General features: G+C 44.9%; 1 protein-coding gene across 1 annotated transcript in view; it reads left to right on the top strand.

Moving 5' to 3' along the window:
• LOC135219761 (two pore channel protein 1-like) overlaps positions 1 to 17847 on the top strand; it is a gene marked incomplete in the record, with an annotated part of 767111 nt that overhangs the window by 410285 nt on the left and 338979 nt on the right. The window contains 1 exon segment of the mRNA XM_064256806.1: positions 438 to 656. Within this exon segment, the coding sequence (XP_064112876.1) occupies positions 438 to 656 (219 nt within the window).

Raw genomic sequence — 17847 nt, 5'->3', positions numbered from 1 at the left:
TGAGTTCTAGCTATTTGCAATGGGGAATACAGGGGAGCACCATAAATCTGACAGTGTGCCTAGCATGACACTGTAGAAGGTATATCTCTGCACCTTCACTCAAACCCCCAAGTACATTGCTTTGCTCACCATTTTCATCTGCTTCAGTTTCTTCCTATATAGCTGTCCACCCTCTTCATAGTGATCATTATAAAAATATGCAGTGGCTTAAAATTGTTAGCAATTTAGACTGGAGTCATTATTTGAATTATCTTGATTAGAGGAGAGTTATTTTTTGAGTTAAGAAGCCTTTTGTAATGCATTGATATTGGTACTTTCTTGTAATTTGCAATTTGCTCTGATACGAGTTGATCCCTGCTAAACATTCATGAATTATTTATTTGAGGTAAATGATTAATTTTTTTTAAAGTCAAGATTAATTTTGGAAACTTTTTCAGGTCATCGAGATGCATACCTCTCATTTAAGGCAATGAACAAGAGTGAGACAGGTCTGGTTAGTCTCACAGAATTTTACAACATTTATGATGTTTGTGAGTATAAATGGAAACCATACCAGCCTCCTGATCCCTGGTTTGTTGATCTCCCTAGCCCATTCCGTTGCTGCTGCTTCCTTATCCGAAGGTTTGTCATGTGGAGCTGGTTTCAGCTTATCATCTGTAAGTATGATTCTTTTCTTTTTTAGGATAATTTAGAATTTTTAAAAAAATGTACAAATGTCAATAGTATGTCTGTAGGGTTAATTTGTGATTTTGATGATCCTGCATTTATGGGATACAAGTGAGTTGTTGATAAGGTGCTTTAAACTATAAAGGGTCTCTCTAATGTGACTTTCCACACTGTCAGAGAGTAATGTCTTCATTTAGTCTTTGCTGCATTGGACAATAGGTCTTGTTAAGACTTCCTAAAGGGGTGTGTTGAACAAATATGTAATAGTAGTACAGTTGTTATCACAAATTTTTAAAGTAATTTGTATTTTTCCTAACATACATACCTGAGGTATACATGGGATTAACTTTCAGTGGGCTGTAAATCCGGCCACTTTTACAAGGGGGTTTATGGTATGAGGTACTAAAGTATGGGCAGAAGTATCACCCACTAAGCCAGTGAACATTCAATTCTACGCAGTTTACATTTTGGCCCAGGTAAGAGAATGAGGGGTGGTAAAAGCTTGGCCCTTTATATAAAGACCTCAGGTTTGTATGTTAAAAAAAATACAAATTACTGTAAAAATTTGTCCCGGTCATATGGGAGATTTAGTTTTGGCAGGAGGATTCTGAGTAAATCTCTGAACTGTTCTTTTGTCAGACTTCTGGGCATTTTGAATGAAAGGAATGTAATATCCTTGATTCAAAAAGGTTTGGATGAACCCACAGTGTTTGAGACTATAATGCTAAGAATAACCAACTGGGTTGCTCGTAGTCAGACTGTCACTCACCTTGCTAGAGAGATGGAAGGAATTGCATTTACTAATGCAAATAGATCTAGATTATAGATAGGACACTCAGTCATCTAGATCAGCTGCATGCATGCCAGTCGAGCACATGATGTCTTGTTCACTGTTCTTCTGCCCGCTGGAAGAGGAAGGAAGACAAGAGAAAGGGAGGAGGCCAGTCCTATACACCCTTCTCCTTGCAGTTGCAAACCTAGGGCATGATGCAACCTGTCCCCCATGAGCTGGGTGAACTACATGAATTGTTGAGCATCCACCATAGGATCGAAGGAAAAAGTCCAAGGACCTGTGGACAACATCCCAAGGTAAAAGGAGGTGAATGTGACCTGTACGTTTACATTCCATCCTAGTACTACTCGACCGACAGGTTCTTCCTGAATACGAAGGACAGACCAATGCCCCTGGCCTCAAAAGATCTGGCTCGAAATGTACTGATGTCTACCAGGAAGTTTTGTAATATGCTCATTTGATCTTCTCGTTAGTCAGAGAAATGACAATTTGGACAGCGTTTCTTGGCCAACTCAAAACTAACAAAAGAGTTGTTAGTATCGAGTTGAAAGTGTAGTTTTTACAGAGGCAACATATACATCATATTGTCATTGGCACTACAGGATCATAGAAGTGGAATGATCCATCTCACTGATCACCTTTGAAATATGTAGAAAGACAAAAGGCGTAAGCTTCCAGATTTACTAAATGGGAACCAAAGATGTCTTTCTTTTTTCAAAAGTCAGGGTGCCAAGACTGACTTCAGTAAATAATAGTTGTACTAATTACAGCTTTATTGCTTGGGATGTCTGGTTGGCCACCGGACTAAATTTTCTGTCAGCTCGTGTACTTGCACTGCAATAGAGAACTAGTGTTACCAATTTAACGACTTTGTTGCTAGATCTAGAGATATTGGTTTCTAACTAAAGACTTTTTTCAGCAGTTAGTTTTGCTATGTCACTAACTGCTGAAAAGTCTAGTGACAATTCTAGAGAGAGTTACATTGTAATTATCAGAGGTTTTGATAAAAATGAATATCAAATTGTAAAGATTTCATCACACACATGAATCTAGGTTTCATTCTGTATGGTGAGAACAGTTGTTTTGAACATGTCAAATACCAGTCCGTTTGGTAAGCAATTCTCACTTCATCACAGCCCACTCAGGTCGTTTGGTGTCACTCAGTTAACCTGCCAGTACTAGATTGACAAGAGTCAGAACACGTGTGCACACACACACACACACATACACATATATATATAGGCAGCCCACAGTTACTGTCACCATCGGTTAGCAGTGTTTCAGTTTTACAGCGCTTGTTCATAACTGGATTTTAAATTCCGTAGGGTTTATAGCACTGTTGTCTGGTTATTGGTTTCTTAGGCTAGGTGCTGAGACCGCCTCATAAAATGCAAACATAATGAATATACATCTTTTCCTCTGCTCTCTTAAAAAAGGGATTTTGACAAAGGAAAAATCTATTTCTGGGCAAGGGTTTGTGTCGCCCTGTGAAATAATCCTTAAGTTCATTATTTCTAGGTAAATGATACTAACATTATACCAGAGAAAAAAATAAATTCAGGAGGATGTCAGAATAACTGACTCGCTCACCCTAAATAAAAAGAGGGTGTCGGTATGGTTTCTGGGGCGAATGAGACCACTACCACGAACCTCTTGTCATTTAGAATTCTCCTTCATTAGAATCCCCCTCCTGAAAGAGCTGATACACAGTCGGAGTCAGCAACTACTACTACTACGCTACTCAGCACGCCGACTGCAGCGCCTCTGGTGGCCATCCTTGTCGTTAGATGCCAATCTTGGGCTGCAGGGTTGGGAACAGGGGGGGATTTCACTGGGCGACATGAACCCTTGCCCAGAAATAGATTTTTGCTTCGTCAAAATCCCTTTTCTGGGCTCAGTTCGTGTCGCTTCGTGAAATAGTACCAGAGAATTAGCACAAGATTGGAAAATTAAGAAAGAGGAAGGTCTCAATAAAACGAAAGAAATAAAAAGGAAAAACTATAATTTGATTGAGAGCTTACAAGTTATCATCACTTAAAGTTAACTTAAACTAATGAATAGTATATACAGTTAACCTTAAAATTACAATTTACACTTAAACTAACTTATGATAACTTAACTAATAGAGGTGAGGTTCGAAAAGTACAACATCGAGGAAGAACGCTCACTTAAACTTATATAAATATTACAAAGCATCTCAATATAGTGTGCTTCTCTAGCATAAAAATAAGAGTAGTCACACTTAAACATTACATTCAACATATATACAATAAAGTTGTGGGTGGCCCTAGCAAAAAAATAAGGGACACTCCACCAAGGTATCCTCCTAAGCAGCTAAGGCTGAAGGACCAAAAGAGCATAACGGTAGGGTTAGGTGCATTATTAGTTGAGGCAGGTAGAAAGGAGACTGGATCTTGACTACAACTACTGAGCAGTGTCAGGGGAAACTATGTTTCCTGCTGCCACTGCTGGAAATTTTAGAGATTCCAAGGACTTGAGATAATGACGTTTGAAAACTGTCGGCGATTTCCAGCCCTTATACTTTTTTAAGTCATCAAAATTCATATGCTGGAAATAATTAATAGAGGTGGCTACTGCCCTGATGTCATGGGCTTTGGGAAATGATTCAGGGTTTGCCTGTTTAATAAAGTAAATAATTTGTTGCCTAATTCCCTTTATTGAAATAGTACCACCTTTTTCCCTCATGAAGAGAGGACCTGAGGATCTAGAGGATGTCCTGGACAGAAAGGCTCGTAAGGTCGTCACCGGACAAAGAGAAGGGTCTTGAGGAAGAGGGATGACCTTCCAAGGGGCCCATCTCATTAAGGGGTCCTCATTCTTAGCTAAAAAACTGCGATCTGGTGATAGTAAGACTTCTCCTGAGGGGAGAAATTCTATATGTCCAGCATCTCTGGAAAGGGCCGACAGTTCTGATATTCTAGCTCCTGAGGCCAAACTTAGCAAAAATAGAGTTTTCCTCAGTAGCATTATATATGTACAAGAAGTGTTATCAGTGTCTGAGGCCAGCTTGAGGATGTCATTCAAGAACCATGAGACTGAACTAGGTCTTTCAGAAGGCCTGAGCCTAGCACAAGCTTTGGGAATAGACGTAAAGTACGAGTCCGTTAAGTCTATTTGAAAACCAAATTGAAAGATTTTCTTTAAAGCTGATTTATTTGTGGTAATAGTGCTAGCTGCTAATCCTTTCTCAAATAAGGATCTGAAAAAGGATATAGCCAGGTTGACTGTCATAGTTCTGGTGTTTGTTTCCTTCAGGAAAGTTGCTAATTTCTTAACAGCAGCATCATACTGTCTCAAAGTTGATTCTCGCTTATCCGATTCTAAGAAAAGAATATTCTGAGGATCAATATTAGCATCTCTCTTAGCCGCAAACTTCATGAAGTCCATAAAGTTAGGGTTTTGAGAATTCCTGAGGAAGCGAACACAGTCCTCATTTGTACTGACTGAGATAGTTTGGGATTGGGGATCCGTCGAGGTTGGAGACCCAATTCCAGAAGCAGAGGATACCAGTTGCTCTTGGGCCAGTTCGGGGCTACAAGAGCTACTTGTCCCTTGAATGTTCTGAGTTTGTTCAGGACTTTCAATAGAAGATTCACTGGAGGAAAGATGTATATCTTCTTCCACTGATTCCAATCTATGGACATGGCATCTATGGCATAAGCCAGAGGGTCCAGGTTGGGGGCCACATAGCAAGGAAGCTTGTGGTTTGCTTGAGATGCGAATAGATCTACTTGGAGACCCGGAACACTCCGGCGTATCCACTGGAATGACTTGTTGTCCAGGGACCACTCTGATTCTAGAGGAACTGATCGAGACAGGGCATCTGCTATCACGTTCCTTACTCCCGCTAAATGGGTGGAGGATAGGTGCCATTTGTGCTTGGTTGCTAGAGAGAAAATGGCTATCATGACATGGTTCACATGTTTTGATTTGTATCCTCCCCTGTTGATGCAGTGCACTACCACAGCACTGTCCAAGGCCAGCTTTATATGAGAGTTCTTTTCTTTGCTGGAAGAAGCCTCTTCAGAGTAAGAAATACTGCCATGGCTTCCAATACATTTATGTGAAGCTGGCGGAACTGAGGTGACCCTGTTCCCTGAACCTTCTTGAACTGGGAATATCCTCCCCATCCGCTTAGCGAGGCGTCTGTGTGGATAACCGATGCCGAAGGGGGATATTGAAGAGGAACTGACTTGGACAGGTTTTTTGTCTCCGCCCATGGACGGAGACGATTGCGTAGAATCTGCGGGATTACTGACAACTTTTCTCGAGATTTGACATTTGCTCTTGAGCGCCAAACTCGATTTATGTCTTTCAGTTTCGCTTTTAACAGAACATCTGTTACTGATGCAAACTGGAGTGAACCTAGGATCCTTTCCTGGTTTCTCCTTGACGCTCGTTTGCATTTGAGGAATTGCCTTACTGACTTGGCTATTTCTTTCCTTTTGACCACAGGAATTGACAGATTGTGGGAGGTCAAGTCCCATTGAATGCCGAGCCATTGAAAACAGGACTCCGGAGTGAGTTTGGACTTTGTCCTGTTTATTTGAAACCCTAGATGTTCCAGGAATTGGATTACTTTGTTTGTGGCTCTGAGGCATTCCTCGACGGTTGGTGCCCAAATCAGCCAATCGTCGAGGTACGCTACTACCATTATCCCTTATGATCTCAGTTGTTGCACTACTACTTCCGCTATTTTCGTGAATACCCTGGGGGCTACGTTTAGCCCGAAGGGCATCACTTTGAAAGAGAATGCCTGGTCTCCCAACCTGAAGCCTAGGTATGGCCGGAAGTGTCTCGCTACTGGGGTATGATAGTATGCGTCTGTAAGATCGATAGAGGTGGTGACGGCCCCACAGGGAAGTAAGGTCCGCACCTGCGAGATGGTCAGCATTTTGAACTTGTCGCAATGAATGAATAAGTTTAGCCGGGACAAGTTTAAGATTATTCTTCTTTTTGATGAGCCTTTCTTTGGCATGCTGAATAAGCGTCCTTGAAACTTTAAATGCTTGACTCTTGACACTACTCCTTTCTGAAGGAGCTCTTTCGCATAATCTGTCAATTCCTTTGTTGGTAGTTGAAGGAATGATTTGGATGGAGGGGGACCCTTGAGCCAACTCCATCCCAGCCCTTTAGACACAATGCTCTGTGCCCAATTGCTGAACCCCCACCTGTGACGGAAGAGGAACAGCCTCCCTCCTACCTGAGGGTTCTCACTGCTGTTGTGCAGGGCGTGCTCCACGCCCTCCACGGAAGTGCTTCCCCCTGTTGGTTGCTCTTCCGCCACCTCTCTGGCGAAAGGAACCCCTAGCCCTGCTTCCCCTTGCGAACCTGTTGAAGGTTTGGAAGGTTTGGCTTTCAAAAAGAGGGTTGAAAGCCGGGGAAACCGCATAGGAGGTCGAGGGTTGGTTTTGTGGAGCCAACAGGAGGATGGGCTGACTTTGCCCCTTTGCAGTTGTCGGTTGTGCGGGTTGCGAGACCGGAACTGCTTGTACAAAGTGTTGCTGCTGCTGCTTTTGGTAGGGCTGGAACCTCTTGGTCTTTTTTAGCTTTTTAGCACTAGCAGGAGGATTCTCCGGTTTCCTCTTGCTAGAAAGACCCCATCGAGCTCTTAGACTTTGGTTAAGCCTAGTTGCTTCGTGCTGTACCTCGTTCACAGCTGATTCTGGGAAGAGGTCAGCCCCCCAGATGTTGGAAGAAAGCAGCTTGTTCGGCTCGTGCCGAATTGTAGCCTCTTGCAGGACATGCTTCCTACAGTTTCTTCTAGCTACCACAAACGTGTACAGATCAGCCTGTACCGTTTGTGTCTGAGACTTAGCTAGGAGCTTAAATAAGGGCTCCGTACCGTAGGTCAATGCAGCAACCTCTGTCATTACCAGCGAATTTAGGGTCCTGCCTAACCTTGTCCTCGCCTCAAATTCGGCTTGGATAAGGTTATTCGGAAGCCTAGGGAGTCTCACCGAACTGATCCATGGCACAGTCCGGTTTGAGTTTTCCTACCGTGAACATAGCTGGCAGGTCTTCCCAGAGTTCCCCAAAAGCTGGAAAGAGAGGGGACGTCGGGTCTGATTCCTTAAGCTGAGGAAGGGTTCATCCTTCATGGCAGCTTGCAAGGTGATCTCTGCTATCTTTGTTGTGAAGGGGAGTGGTGCCTCCTCCTCCGTAGCAAAGATCGTGAAAGGACTTTTAAATGCCTGGAGTTTGGTGTTAGTGCAGTCCCAATCCTCAAGGCAACGTACCCACTCCCTTTGAGCCTGATCCCGACTGTACAAAACAGTCTCCTTAGGGATCTTGTCTTCTCTATTCAAGGCTGCCTCCGATAGCCTAGCATATCCCATGAAAGGAGGTTGTAGGCCGGCGGGATGGAACTCGAAGTCCTCGATACAACGAGTTCCATAGTCCGGGATGGAGATCATGCCATCCTTGAAGGGAGCAAAGGCTGCTACCCTCCAAGGATTGCTCATAGAGAAGGCGGGAAGGGTGTTGTAGTCAGGCAACGTGGCAACTCCGGTGCCTGCTACAGGGAGAACGGCTTGAGGTGCTTGGCTCAGCCCTGCCAGCCGATTCTCCTGGTCTGTCAGACGCTCAGAAATATTCTGAATCGACTGGCTGGACTGAGTCAAAGTGGTGGAGATCTGAGAAAACATTTGGTCGAATCTTGTGTTCATTAAAGATCCGACCATATCTCCTACCTGCGCATGACCCCTGCCGTAAAAGCTACGGGATCAAAGGGACCAGCAGGACTGGCCCCGGCAGGGGTCACCGGAGGAGCTCCGGCAGAGGGAGAAGGTACTGGCTTGGTAGGAGCACGGACCTTCTCTTTAGAGGATTTACCTCTTGACCCTTTTGAGTGTGAAGATGAGGTCTTCGCCTTCTCTGCTCCGGGATGGTGAGCCGGAGACTTACGAGAGGATGAAGAAGACGACGCCTTCTTAGACGACGTCTTCTGCGGGGTCTTCTGCTCTCTATGTCCCTTGACTTTGGGGACTACTGAGGCAGTAGGCGTCCTATCGGGGATCTCTGATCCCGTGAAGCCTTGGAAAGAAGATGATGAAGGGACAGGAGAAGACGATCCAGTAGCGTCCAAGGGAAGCCCTTGGGCGCCTAGCAAACCTACCTCAACCAATAACTCACCTCCACCTACCGTCATTGGCTCAATATACAGGTCCAGAGTTGCGACGTCCACCGCGATGTCCTGGCCTCCTCCCTCCATCAGGGCCTGCTCCACCTGTTGCTGAATCGTGGCAATCGTCGGAGTTGCTGCGGCTGGGTCGACATACCCAGTCGACTTGCCGCCTGGGAAGATCTGGACAGCCAACTTCTTATCAAGGATGTAGGGCTGCCCCTTCGGCGCGTTTTTGCCGAAGCCCCCAGGCCCGAAGGGTAGCCGACGCGGCGTCCTTAACAGCGGCAGCCTGAAAGAGAGGGTCATTGTAATCCTTACAACGAAGCCCCAAGGACGAATCATTAACATTTGACACGTATGTCATATACCATTATAATTCAAATCTTGTGATAGTATATACCAGAAAAGATAAAACGCTACTCCGGTATATACTTACTCCGTCCGAAAACTGTTCCACCAACTCAAAGCAGATGGAGCAGGCTTCGTGTTGCCAGACGATCAGGCCTTGATGGCGGACAGCGCAGGGAGCATGAGACCTGCAGACTTCATGCCCGCAGGGGTCCTGGAGGACGGCGTTGCACCCGGCCTCCTGACAGTTAGTAGCCTGTAAGTGGATAGATACATAAGTATCAACGTTATACACTAACAGGACCCGTTAGTATGCTCCGTTGCATGCCGGAGTAGAATAAAATTTTTGGGCATAACCCCCCCCTGTAATCCGTGTGGGAGAAGGTCCACAGGACCTGGTAACTGGTTAAAAAGCCCCCGGTGTACACCGGAGAGGATTAATTAGACCAGATACGTTTCATACACCCATAATCGAGTTTCAAGGAGGAGTACACCACGCCAAAGAACGAGAGAGGATTACCCATAATTTAAAACTAAATAAATTAAATTAAATAGTTTGGAGCGAGAAGCTCCGTCGTAAAAGCCCCTCCGGCAACCGCCGGGGCGCTCGGATAGCAAGCGGGCGCTCCGTCAGCAGACGAAGGGACTAGATACATAACGGGGAAAGCATGTAAAACCAACCAATACCTCTTCCCCTATGATAGCTGGCAGAGCCAGCTACTCCTCCGCCAACCGCCGGGGTGCCCAGATAGCAAGCAGGCGCTCCGTCAGCCAACGAAGGGATATATAACAAAGAGGAAGGAGGGGGGAAGAGGAATCGGAGCCACATGGTAACGCCGGAGAAGGACTGATGCAAACAGAGAGGGGGGGTGGCCAACCCCCCCCCCCCCCTCTGATCACACCGGACACACACCCCCCCCCCCCCCCCAGAGCTCAAAGAGAACAAGTGCAAGTCCACAGTACTCCCTGCTGTCCAAAACTCCTGTGACCCCCCTAACAGGGGGGAGGGGGGAGAAGAGCTCGGATGGTTGCTATAGCGACCGTAAGCAAGCCAGGACAGACGGGACTGGGACTAGGGCGATCAGTGGCTCGATGTGAACGCAAGTGGACCAAGAGGTGAATGCATCAAAACAGCCTAGGTCGAGCAACCACATGAGCTCGAGAGGACCAAAAGGTGATAATGCAACAAAACTGATCGACAATGGACCAAGAGGTGATAATGCAACAAAATCGCCTAGGCTAAACTGATCGCCCTAACATGCAAACCCCTAAAAATATAAATACATCGTAAACAGAGAGAAGGAAATCATGAGTGAGAGAGAAAGGGAACGTCCAGGAGAAGTAGGCTAGTTCCCCTAAGGAAAACAAGCCAACTACTCAAAAGCTAGCCTTAGCCGACACTAAAAGGAGGGCAACAGCCAGGATGCTGGACTGGAAGACGTAAAAAGTAATCACTCAGGAGCCTAAACACCTAGACAAGGAGACATGCATGCATGAACACTAATCTAAGTTATAGGCAATGGATTTCCGAATAATACAATGTAAAATAATAATTCATAATTGGGAACTTGTGTATCACGTGAAATGACCCATAATTAAAGGTAAAATACACTGGATAGATACCACAGTATAGGGGACCGAGGAATCTAACCGAACATGAGGCGAGCTGGCTCGGCCGCCATGCGCCAGACCAGGTGACTATTATCGGACCAAAAAAACGGTAAAAATAGCTCCTGGCTGACAAAAAACTAGTGTAAAACCTTTCGGGGTAATTAACTTGGCTGCGGCGATAGCTGCGAGTTCCATGTTGAAAGAAAATCCAACGAAAGTACACCAAAATACACAGAGGAAAATGGGGCACGTGTAACCAAGTTTGCTAACGAAAAAGGATGACCACCAGAGGCGCTGCAGTCGGCGTGCTGAGTTAGCGTAGTAGTAGTAGTTGCTGACTCCGACTGTGTATCAGCTCTTTCAGGAGGGGGATTCTGATGAAGGAGAATTCTAAATGACAAGAGGTTCGTGGTAGTGGTCTCACTCGCCCCAGAAACCATACTGACACCCTCTTTTTATTTAGGGTGAGCGAGTCAGTTATTCTGACATCCTCCTGAATTTATTTTTTTCTCTGGTATAATGTTAGTATCATTTACCTAGAAATAATGAACTTAACCCTTAAACGCCGACTGGACGTATTTTACGTCGACATTTTTTGTCTCTCGGGTGCCGACTGGACGTATTTTACGTCGACATACAAAAGTTTTTTTAAAATTTCGCGGAAAAATACTTTTAGGCCTACCAGCCGAAAACTCTTGAATCACGCGCCTTGGGGGATGCTGGGAGTTCACAGATCAAGGTGTTGTTTTGTTTACAATCGTTACGCAGGCGCGCAAGCGCGAATTTCTTTCTTGCCGCACTAAAAAGTATCTGTGACACATCTCAGAAATTATTTTGTCCCTTTGACATAATTTTTTTACTATTTTAAATTAGCCGTTACATAGAGATTATATATGAAAATGTGCGCATTTTATGTAGAATAACAACAAAAAAAATACTCATGATTGTAGCTTTTATCACAGTTTTGAAAAATTTTCATATAAATAACGATAATTGCCAAAATTTCAACCTTCGGTCAACTTTGACTCTACCGAAATGGTCGAAAAACGCAATTGTAAGCTAAAACAAACTTATATTTAGTAATATTCAGTCATTTACCTTAATTTTGCAACTAATTGGAAGTCTCTAGCACATATTTCGATTTATGGTGAATTTATGAAAAAACTTTTTCCTTTATGTCCGCGCAGTAACTCTTCCAAAAAAAATCATACATGCGATTGTGGTAATGTTTGCACCATTTTAAATTAGCCGTTACATAAAGTTTTATATATGAAAATGTGCACAATTTCATTCACAATACTACTAAAAACAACCCATGGTTGTAGCTTTTATCAATTTTGAAATATTTTCATATAAAAAATGATAAGTGACAAATTTTCAACCTTCGGTCAACTTTGACCTCCTACCGAAATGGTCGAAAAAACAAAAGCAATGTAAGCTAAAACGCTTATATTCTAGTAATATTCAAGCATTTACCTTCATTTGCAATAAATTGGAAGTCTCTAGCACAATATTCGATTTATAGTGAATTTATGAAAAAAATAACATTTTCTTTTACGTCCGCGCGGTAACTCTTCAGAAAAAATCATAACGTGCGATTGTGGTAATGTTTGCACCATTTTAAATTAGCCGTTACATAAAGTTTCATATATGAAAATGTGCGCAATTTTATGTAGAATACAACTAAAAATAGTTGAAGGTTGTAGCTTTTCTCATTTTTGAAATATTTGCATATAAATCACGATAAATAGAAAAAAAATCCACGTTCAGTCAAATTTGACATTGCCGAAATGGTCGAAAAAAGGGATTTTGACGTAAGGAAAAATCTATTTCTGGGCGATTGGCTCGTGTCGCCAGCGAAATATCCTTTAATCTATTATTTCTAGGGTAAATGTACTAACACATACCAGAGAATAAATAAAATAAAGAAAAAGGTCAGTATAACTGACTCGCTCACCTCCAAGAGGGTGTCGGTATGAACACTATGGCGAGTGAGACCACTACCACGAGCCAAATGCCAATAGAAAATCTCCCACTACAAAACCCTCCAAGAGGGGAGCCGACACACGAGTGGGCAGCAAGTACTACTACTACTCCATCCCATGCTGCCGACTGCTGCGCCTCTGGTGGCCATCCTGAAGTTAGCAGACAATCTTGGGCGAAGGGATGGGTAGGGCGGGATTTCGCTGGCGACACGAGCCAATCGACCCAGAAATAGATTTTTTCCTTACGTCAAAATCCCTTTTCTGGGCTCAGCTCGTGTCGCTGCGCGAAATCGTACCAGAGAAATAGCACATTGTAAACAAAATTAATAAATAAATCAGAATAGGTCTCAAATAAAAGATAAAATAAAATAAAAGGAATATAATTGCTAAAAAGATACATATACACAGTGATACAAAAATAGAAATATGCTTAAATTACACTTAATTCTAATAATGTTTCTTAACTTAAGGTAATTTACATATATACAGAGGTAAAATGGCTTACATGTATCAAAATGGTATCTGTGTAAAGGTATGTATCAAAATTCTAGAGCAATTATATAATCAAATGAACAAACAACTCAATAATAATATATAAAGGAATGTATATGACTTAATATACAAAAACCCGTAACCATTACAATTAAGATGTATCCCCTAGTATAAAAATAAGGGGATAACATCCATGAGATCAATATCTGTAATCACCTGTGAGTGTCCCTAGCAAAAAAAATAAGGACACCCACTACATCATCATAAAAGCAGCTAAGACACAAGGTGACTGTAAATGAACAAGGCAGGAATAGACGAACTGTTGGGTGAGGCAGGTAGAAAGGAGGACTGGATCTTCTACTAAAGATTAGTTAGAGTCAGGGGAAACTAGTTACCCGCTGCTACTCTGAAAATTTCAGAGCTTCCAAGGACTAAGGTAATGACGTCTTGAACACTGTCGGCGATTTCCATCCGGTATACTTTTTCACTCATCGAAGTTCATATGTTGGAAATAATTAATTGAGGTGGCTACTGCCCTGACATCATGTGCTTTCGGGAAAGAGTCAGGATTGGCTTGTTTAATGAAGTACAGGATTTGTTGCCTGATGCCTTAATGGATAAAGTTCCACCTTTTCCCTCTTAAAGAGGGGACCCGATGAGGATGAGGAGGTCCTGACAGAAAGGCTCGTAAGGCTGAAACTGGGCAAAGAGATACATCTTGTGGAAGGGGTAGTACCTTCCAAGGTTCCCACCTCATCAAAGGATCTTCATTCTTTGCTATAAAAGCTAACGTTCCGGAGAAAGTAGGACTTCCCCTGTGGGAAGGAATTGAATATGATCCGGATCTCTGGATAAAGCCGACAGTTCTGAATTCTTGCTCCTGAAGCCAAGCTAATAAAAATAGAGTTTTTCTTAAGAGCATTATAAACGAGCATGTGTCATTATCGGTTTCTGAAGCCAGTTTTAGAACATCGTTTAAGAACCATGATACTGACGTAGGCCTTACAGAAGGTCTAAGTCTAGCACATGCCTTAGGAATAGACGAGAAGTAGGAATCCGTCAAGTCTATGTTGAATCCAAATTGAAATATCTTTTTCAAGGCTGACTTGTTGTCGTAATCGTGCTAGCTGCTAAACCTTTTTCAAATAGGGATCTGAAAAACGGATATAGCTGAATTAATTGTCATGATTCTAATATATGATTCTCTCAGGAAGATTGCTAACTTTTTGACAGCAGCATCATACTGTCTCAAGTTGAATCACCCTTTTATCGGATTCCAAGAAGAGAATATTCTGAGGGTCATATTCGCATCTCTTTTCGCTGCAAACTTCATGAAATCCATAAAGTTAGGGTTTTGAGAATCCCTGAGGAAGCGAACACAGTCTTCGTTTGTACTGACTGGGAGAGCCTGGGATTGGGAATCCGAAGAGGACGAAGACCCAGTTCCAGAATTAGGGGATACCAATTGCTCTTCGGCCATTCTGGGGCTACTAGAGCCACTTGACCCTTGAATGTCCTGAGTTTGTTTAACACTTTCATGAGAAGATTCACTGGAGGAAAGACATAAATCTTCTTCCAGTTGTTCCAGTCTAGAGCCAGGGCGTCCGTGGCATAGGCCAGAGGGTCCAGGTTGGGAGCTACATAACACGGTAGTATTTGTGGTTCGCTTGAGATGCGAAGAGATCCACCTGTAGCCTGGAACTCTTTGAAGGATCCATTGGAACGAACTGTTGTCCAGTGACCATTCCGACTCTAGGGGCACTGATCGGGATAGCGCGTCTGCTATGACGTTTCTCACTCCAGCTATGTGAGTGGAGGAGAGATGCCAACTGAGCTTGTCTGCCAGGGAGAAGATGGCTACCATGACATGATTTAGATGACGTGACTTGAGCCTCCTCTGTTTATACAGTGTACTACCACTGCGCTGTCCAGGACTAGCTTTATGTGGGAGTACTTTGGTGGACGTAACCTTTTTAGAGTCAAGAACACTGCCATTGCCTCCAGTACATTTATATGGACTGACGGAACTGATGGTGACCAAGTTCCTTGAACCTTTTTGAACTGGGAATAAACCCTCCCCAACCGCTTAAAGACGCGTCTGTGTGGATGGTGATCCCTGGTGGAGGAAACTGAAGGGGTACTGACACCGACAAGTTCTTGACTTTCGCCCACGGCCGAAGTCGATTCTTTTAGAATCAGAGGCACTGAGGATAGTTTGTCCCTGGAACCTGACATTTTGCTACGTGAGCGCCAGAAATTCTGGTTTAGGTTCTTTCAGTTTGGCTTTCATTAAGAAATGTTCGTCCACTGGATGCAAACTGGAGTGCACCCACCGGGATCCTGTTTCCTGAGTCCTGTTCTTACGCCAGTGTTTTGTGACTTAGAAAATTGCTTGACTGACTTCGCTTATTTCTTTCCTTTTGGTTGATGGAAATCGACAGAGGTACTGGGAGGATAGATTCCATTGAAAAATAAGGGGGGGGTGCCCAGCCACTGAAAGTTTGACTCTGGAGTGAGGTCCTTGGACCCTTGGTCCTGTTTATCTTGAAGCCTAGATATTCCACGGAACCTGAATCACTTTCCATGTGTAGCTCTGTTTTTTGCAATTTCCTCGACTGTTGAAGCCCGCCCAGAAGCAACCTAATCGGTCGAGATACACTACTACCATAATCCCTTGTGACCTGGAGTTGTTCACTACCACTTCCGCCCAGCTTCGTGAACACCCTGGGTGCCACGTTTGAGTCCGAAGAAGGAACTACCTTGAAGGAGAACTGAGGAATCTTGGTTCCTCCTATCTTGAAACCACAAGACGGACGGAAGTGTCTTTGGCACAATAGGGATATGATACTAAGCGTCTGGTAAGGGATCGATAGAGGGTGGTGACTGGCCCCCAGTGGGGTAAGTGAAGTTCCGCACCTGCGAGATCGTGAGCATCTTTGAACTTGTCGCAGCGGATGGCTAAGTTTTAAGCGGGACAAGTTCCTCACGATTACCCTTCTTTTTTTGTAGCCTTTCTTTTTGGCACGCTGAAACAAAAGCGAACCTTGAAATTTTAATCTTTTGACTCTCGCTATAAGCTTCCTTTCTGACAGGAGCATCCTTCCGCGTACTCTGTCACTTCCTTGGGAAGGAAGTTGACGGAAAGGTCTTGGATGGGAGGTGGGTTCGTCAACCTAGCTCCAACCCAGGCCTTTTGGACACAATGCTTCTGAGCCCACCCCTTTTTGCTGAAGTTCCACCGGTGGTCGAAAGTTGAAACAGCCTCCCTCCTACCCTGAAGTTCTTCATTGGTTCTGGGTAAACCCCCTCGGCCAAGGAAGAGGACCCCCCACCCCCCACCCCCCCCCCCCCCCCCCCCCCCCCCCCCCCCCACCCCCCCCCCCCCCCCCCCCCCCCCCCCCCCCCCCCCCCCCCCCCCCCCCCCCCCCCCCCCCCCCCCCCCCCCCCCCCCCCCCCCCACCCCCCCCCCCCCCCTCCCTCTGAAGTCTTTTTCCCCTATTAAAGTGGGGCCCTCCCGATCCTCTCCCACGTAAAGGAACGCTTACCTCTGCCTCCCTTACCCGAGCGGTCCCCGGATTACGTGTTCTGGTTGACAAGATTGCACTTCTCGAAAGGCTTGGATTTGTAAGCTGGAGAGGATTGGCGTAAGAGGTGGAGGGCTGGGCAGGAGGGGAGGGGAATTCAACATAATTGGCTTGTATTGAGCCTTAGAATTGAAGGTTGGGCCTGTTTTTGCACGAATGGGAACCGCCGGAACTTGCTGGAGGAAACAAAGCGTGGCTGGTCTTTTTCTGGTAATGGTTTGGGAAACGCCTGGGTTTCCTTTGCCGCCCCTTACCTTTAGCTGTTTAGATCTTGCCCCCTCCTCTTAGCCCGTAAGGCCCCAACGGTCCCTTAAGGTCTCTGGTTCAGAACCTCGTAGTCCTCTGACTGGACTTCCCGTTCACCATGGCTTCTTGGGAAGGAAGAGTCTGCTCCCCAGAGGTTTCGACGAGAGTGAACCTATTACAGGCTTCGTGGCCGGATGGGTTGCCTCTTGTATGGAACATGCTTCCTAGCAATTGCGTTCTAGCCAGTGGCCGAACCTCAACATAATCTGAACTGTACCGTTTTGAGTCAGGGATTTGGTCCATAAGCCTTGAAAAGGCGGCTCTTGAACCATAGGCTATGGTGGCCACCTCGGTCATAAGCCATAGAATTAATTGATTCTGGGCTAGAATCGCGATTTGGCGTCAAATTGCAGCCTGAATAAGGCTATCTGTGGGAGCCTGGGCAGCTTTTCACACCAAACTGCTTCCATAAGCACAGTCCGGTTTGTAGTTTTGCCAGCTGAGAAGGTGGTTTCGGCCAAGTCTTCCCACCAATTCTCCGGTCTGAAGGAAGGTAACGGATACCGGAGATTTTTGATCTGCTTCCTTCAATGTTGGAGGTCAATGGGGTCCCCCTTCTGGGTCCGCTGGTAATGGTAGAAAAAAAAAAACCTCAGACAATCTTTGTCCAGGAACGGGAGCGGGGTACCCTATCCATTCCATTGGGAAGATGGTAAAGGGAACTCTTGAAAGGTTGTATCTTACTATTAGAACAATCCATGTCCTCTAAACACCTGAGCCCATTCCCTCTCTGAGCCTGGTCTTCCGGTGAATAGAGGAACTGTCCTCTTTTGGTACCCTATCATCCCGAACCATGGCTGAGGCTGTGAGCCTTGCGTAGCCTACGAACGGGTGGGGCTGGAGGTCTTCCGTGGTAGAACTCGAAGTCCTCTATCCTTCAGTTCCCAAATTCCGGTATAGAAAATGAGTCCGTCC

Source organism: Macrobrachium nipponense, chromosome 1 (genome assembly GCF_015104395.2).
Source record: "Macrobrachium nipponense isolate FS-2020 chromosome 1, ASM1510439v2, whole genome shotgun sequence".
Classification (NCBI taxonomy): Eukaryota; Metazoa; Arthropoda; class Malacostraca; order Decapoda; family Palaemonidae; genus Macrobrachium; species Macrobrachium nipponense.
Note: the sequence above shows the minus strand (reverse complement) of the source record. Positions and strands in the feature narration are given on the sequence as shown.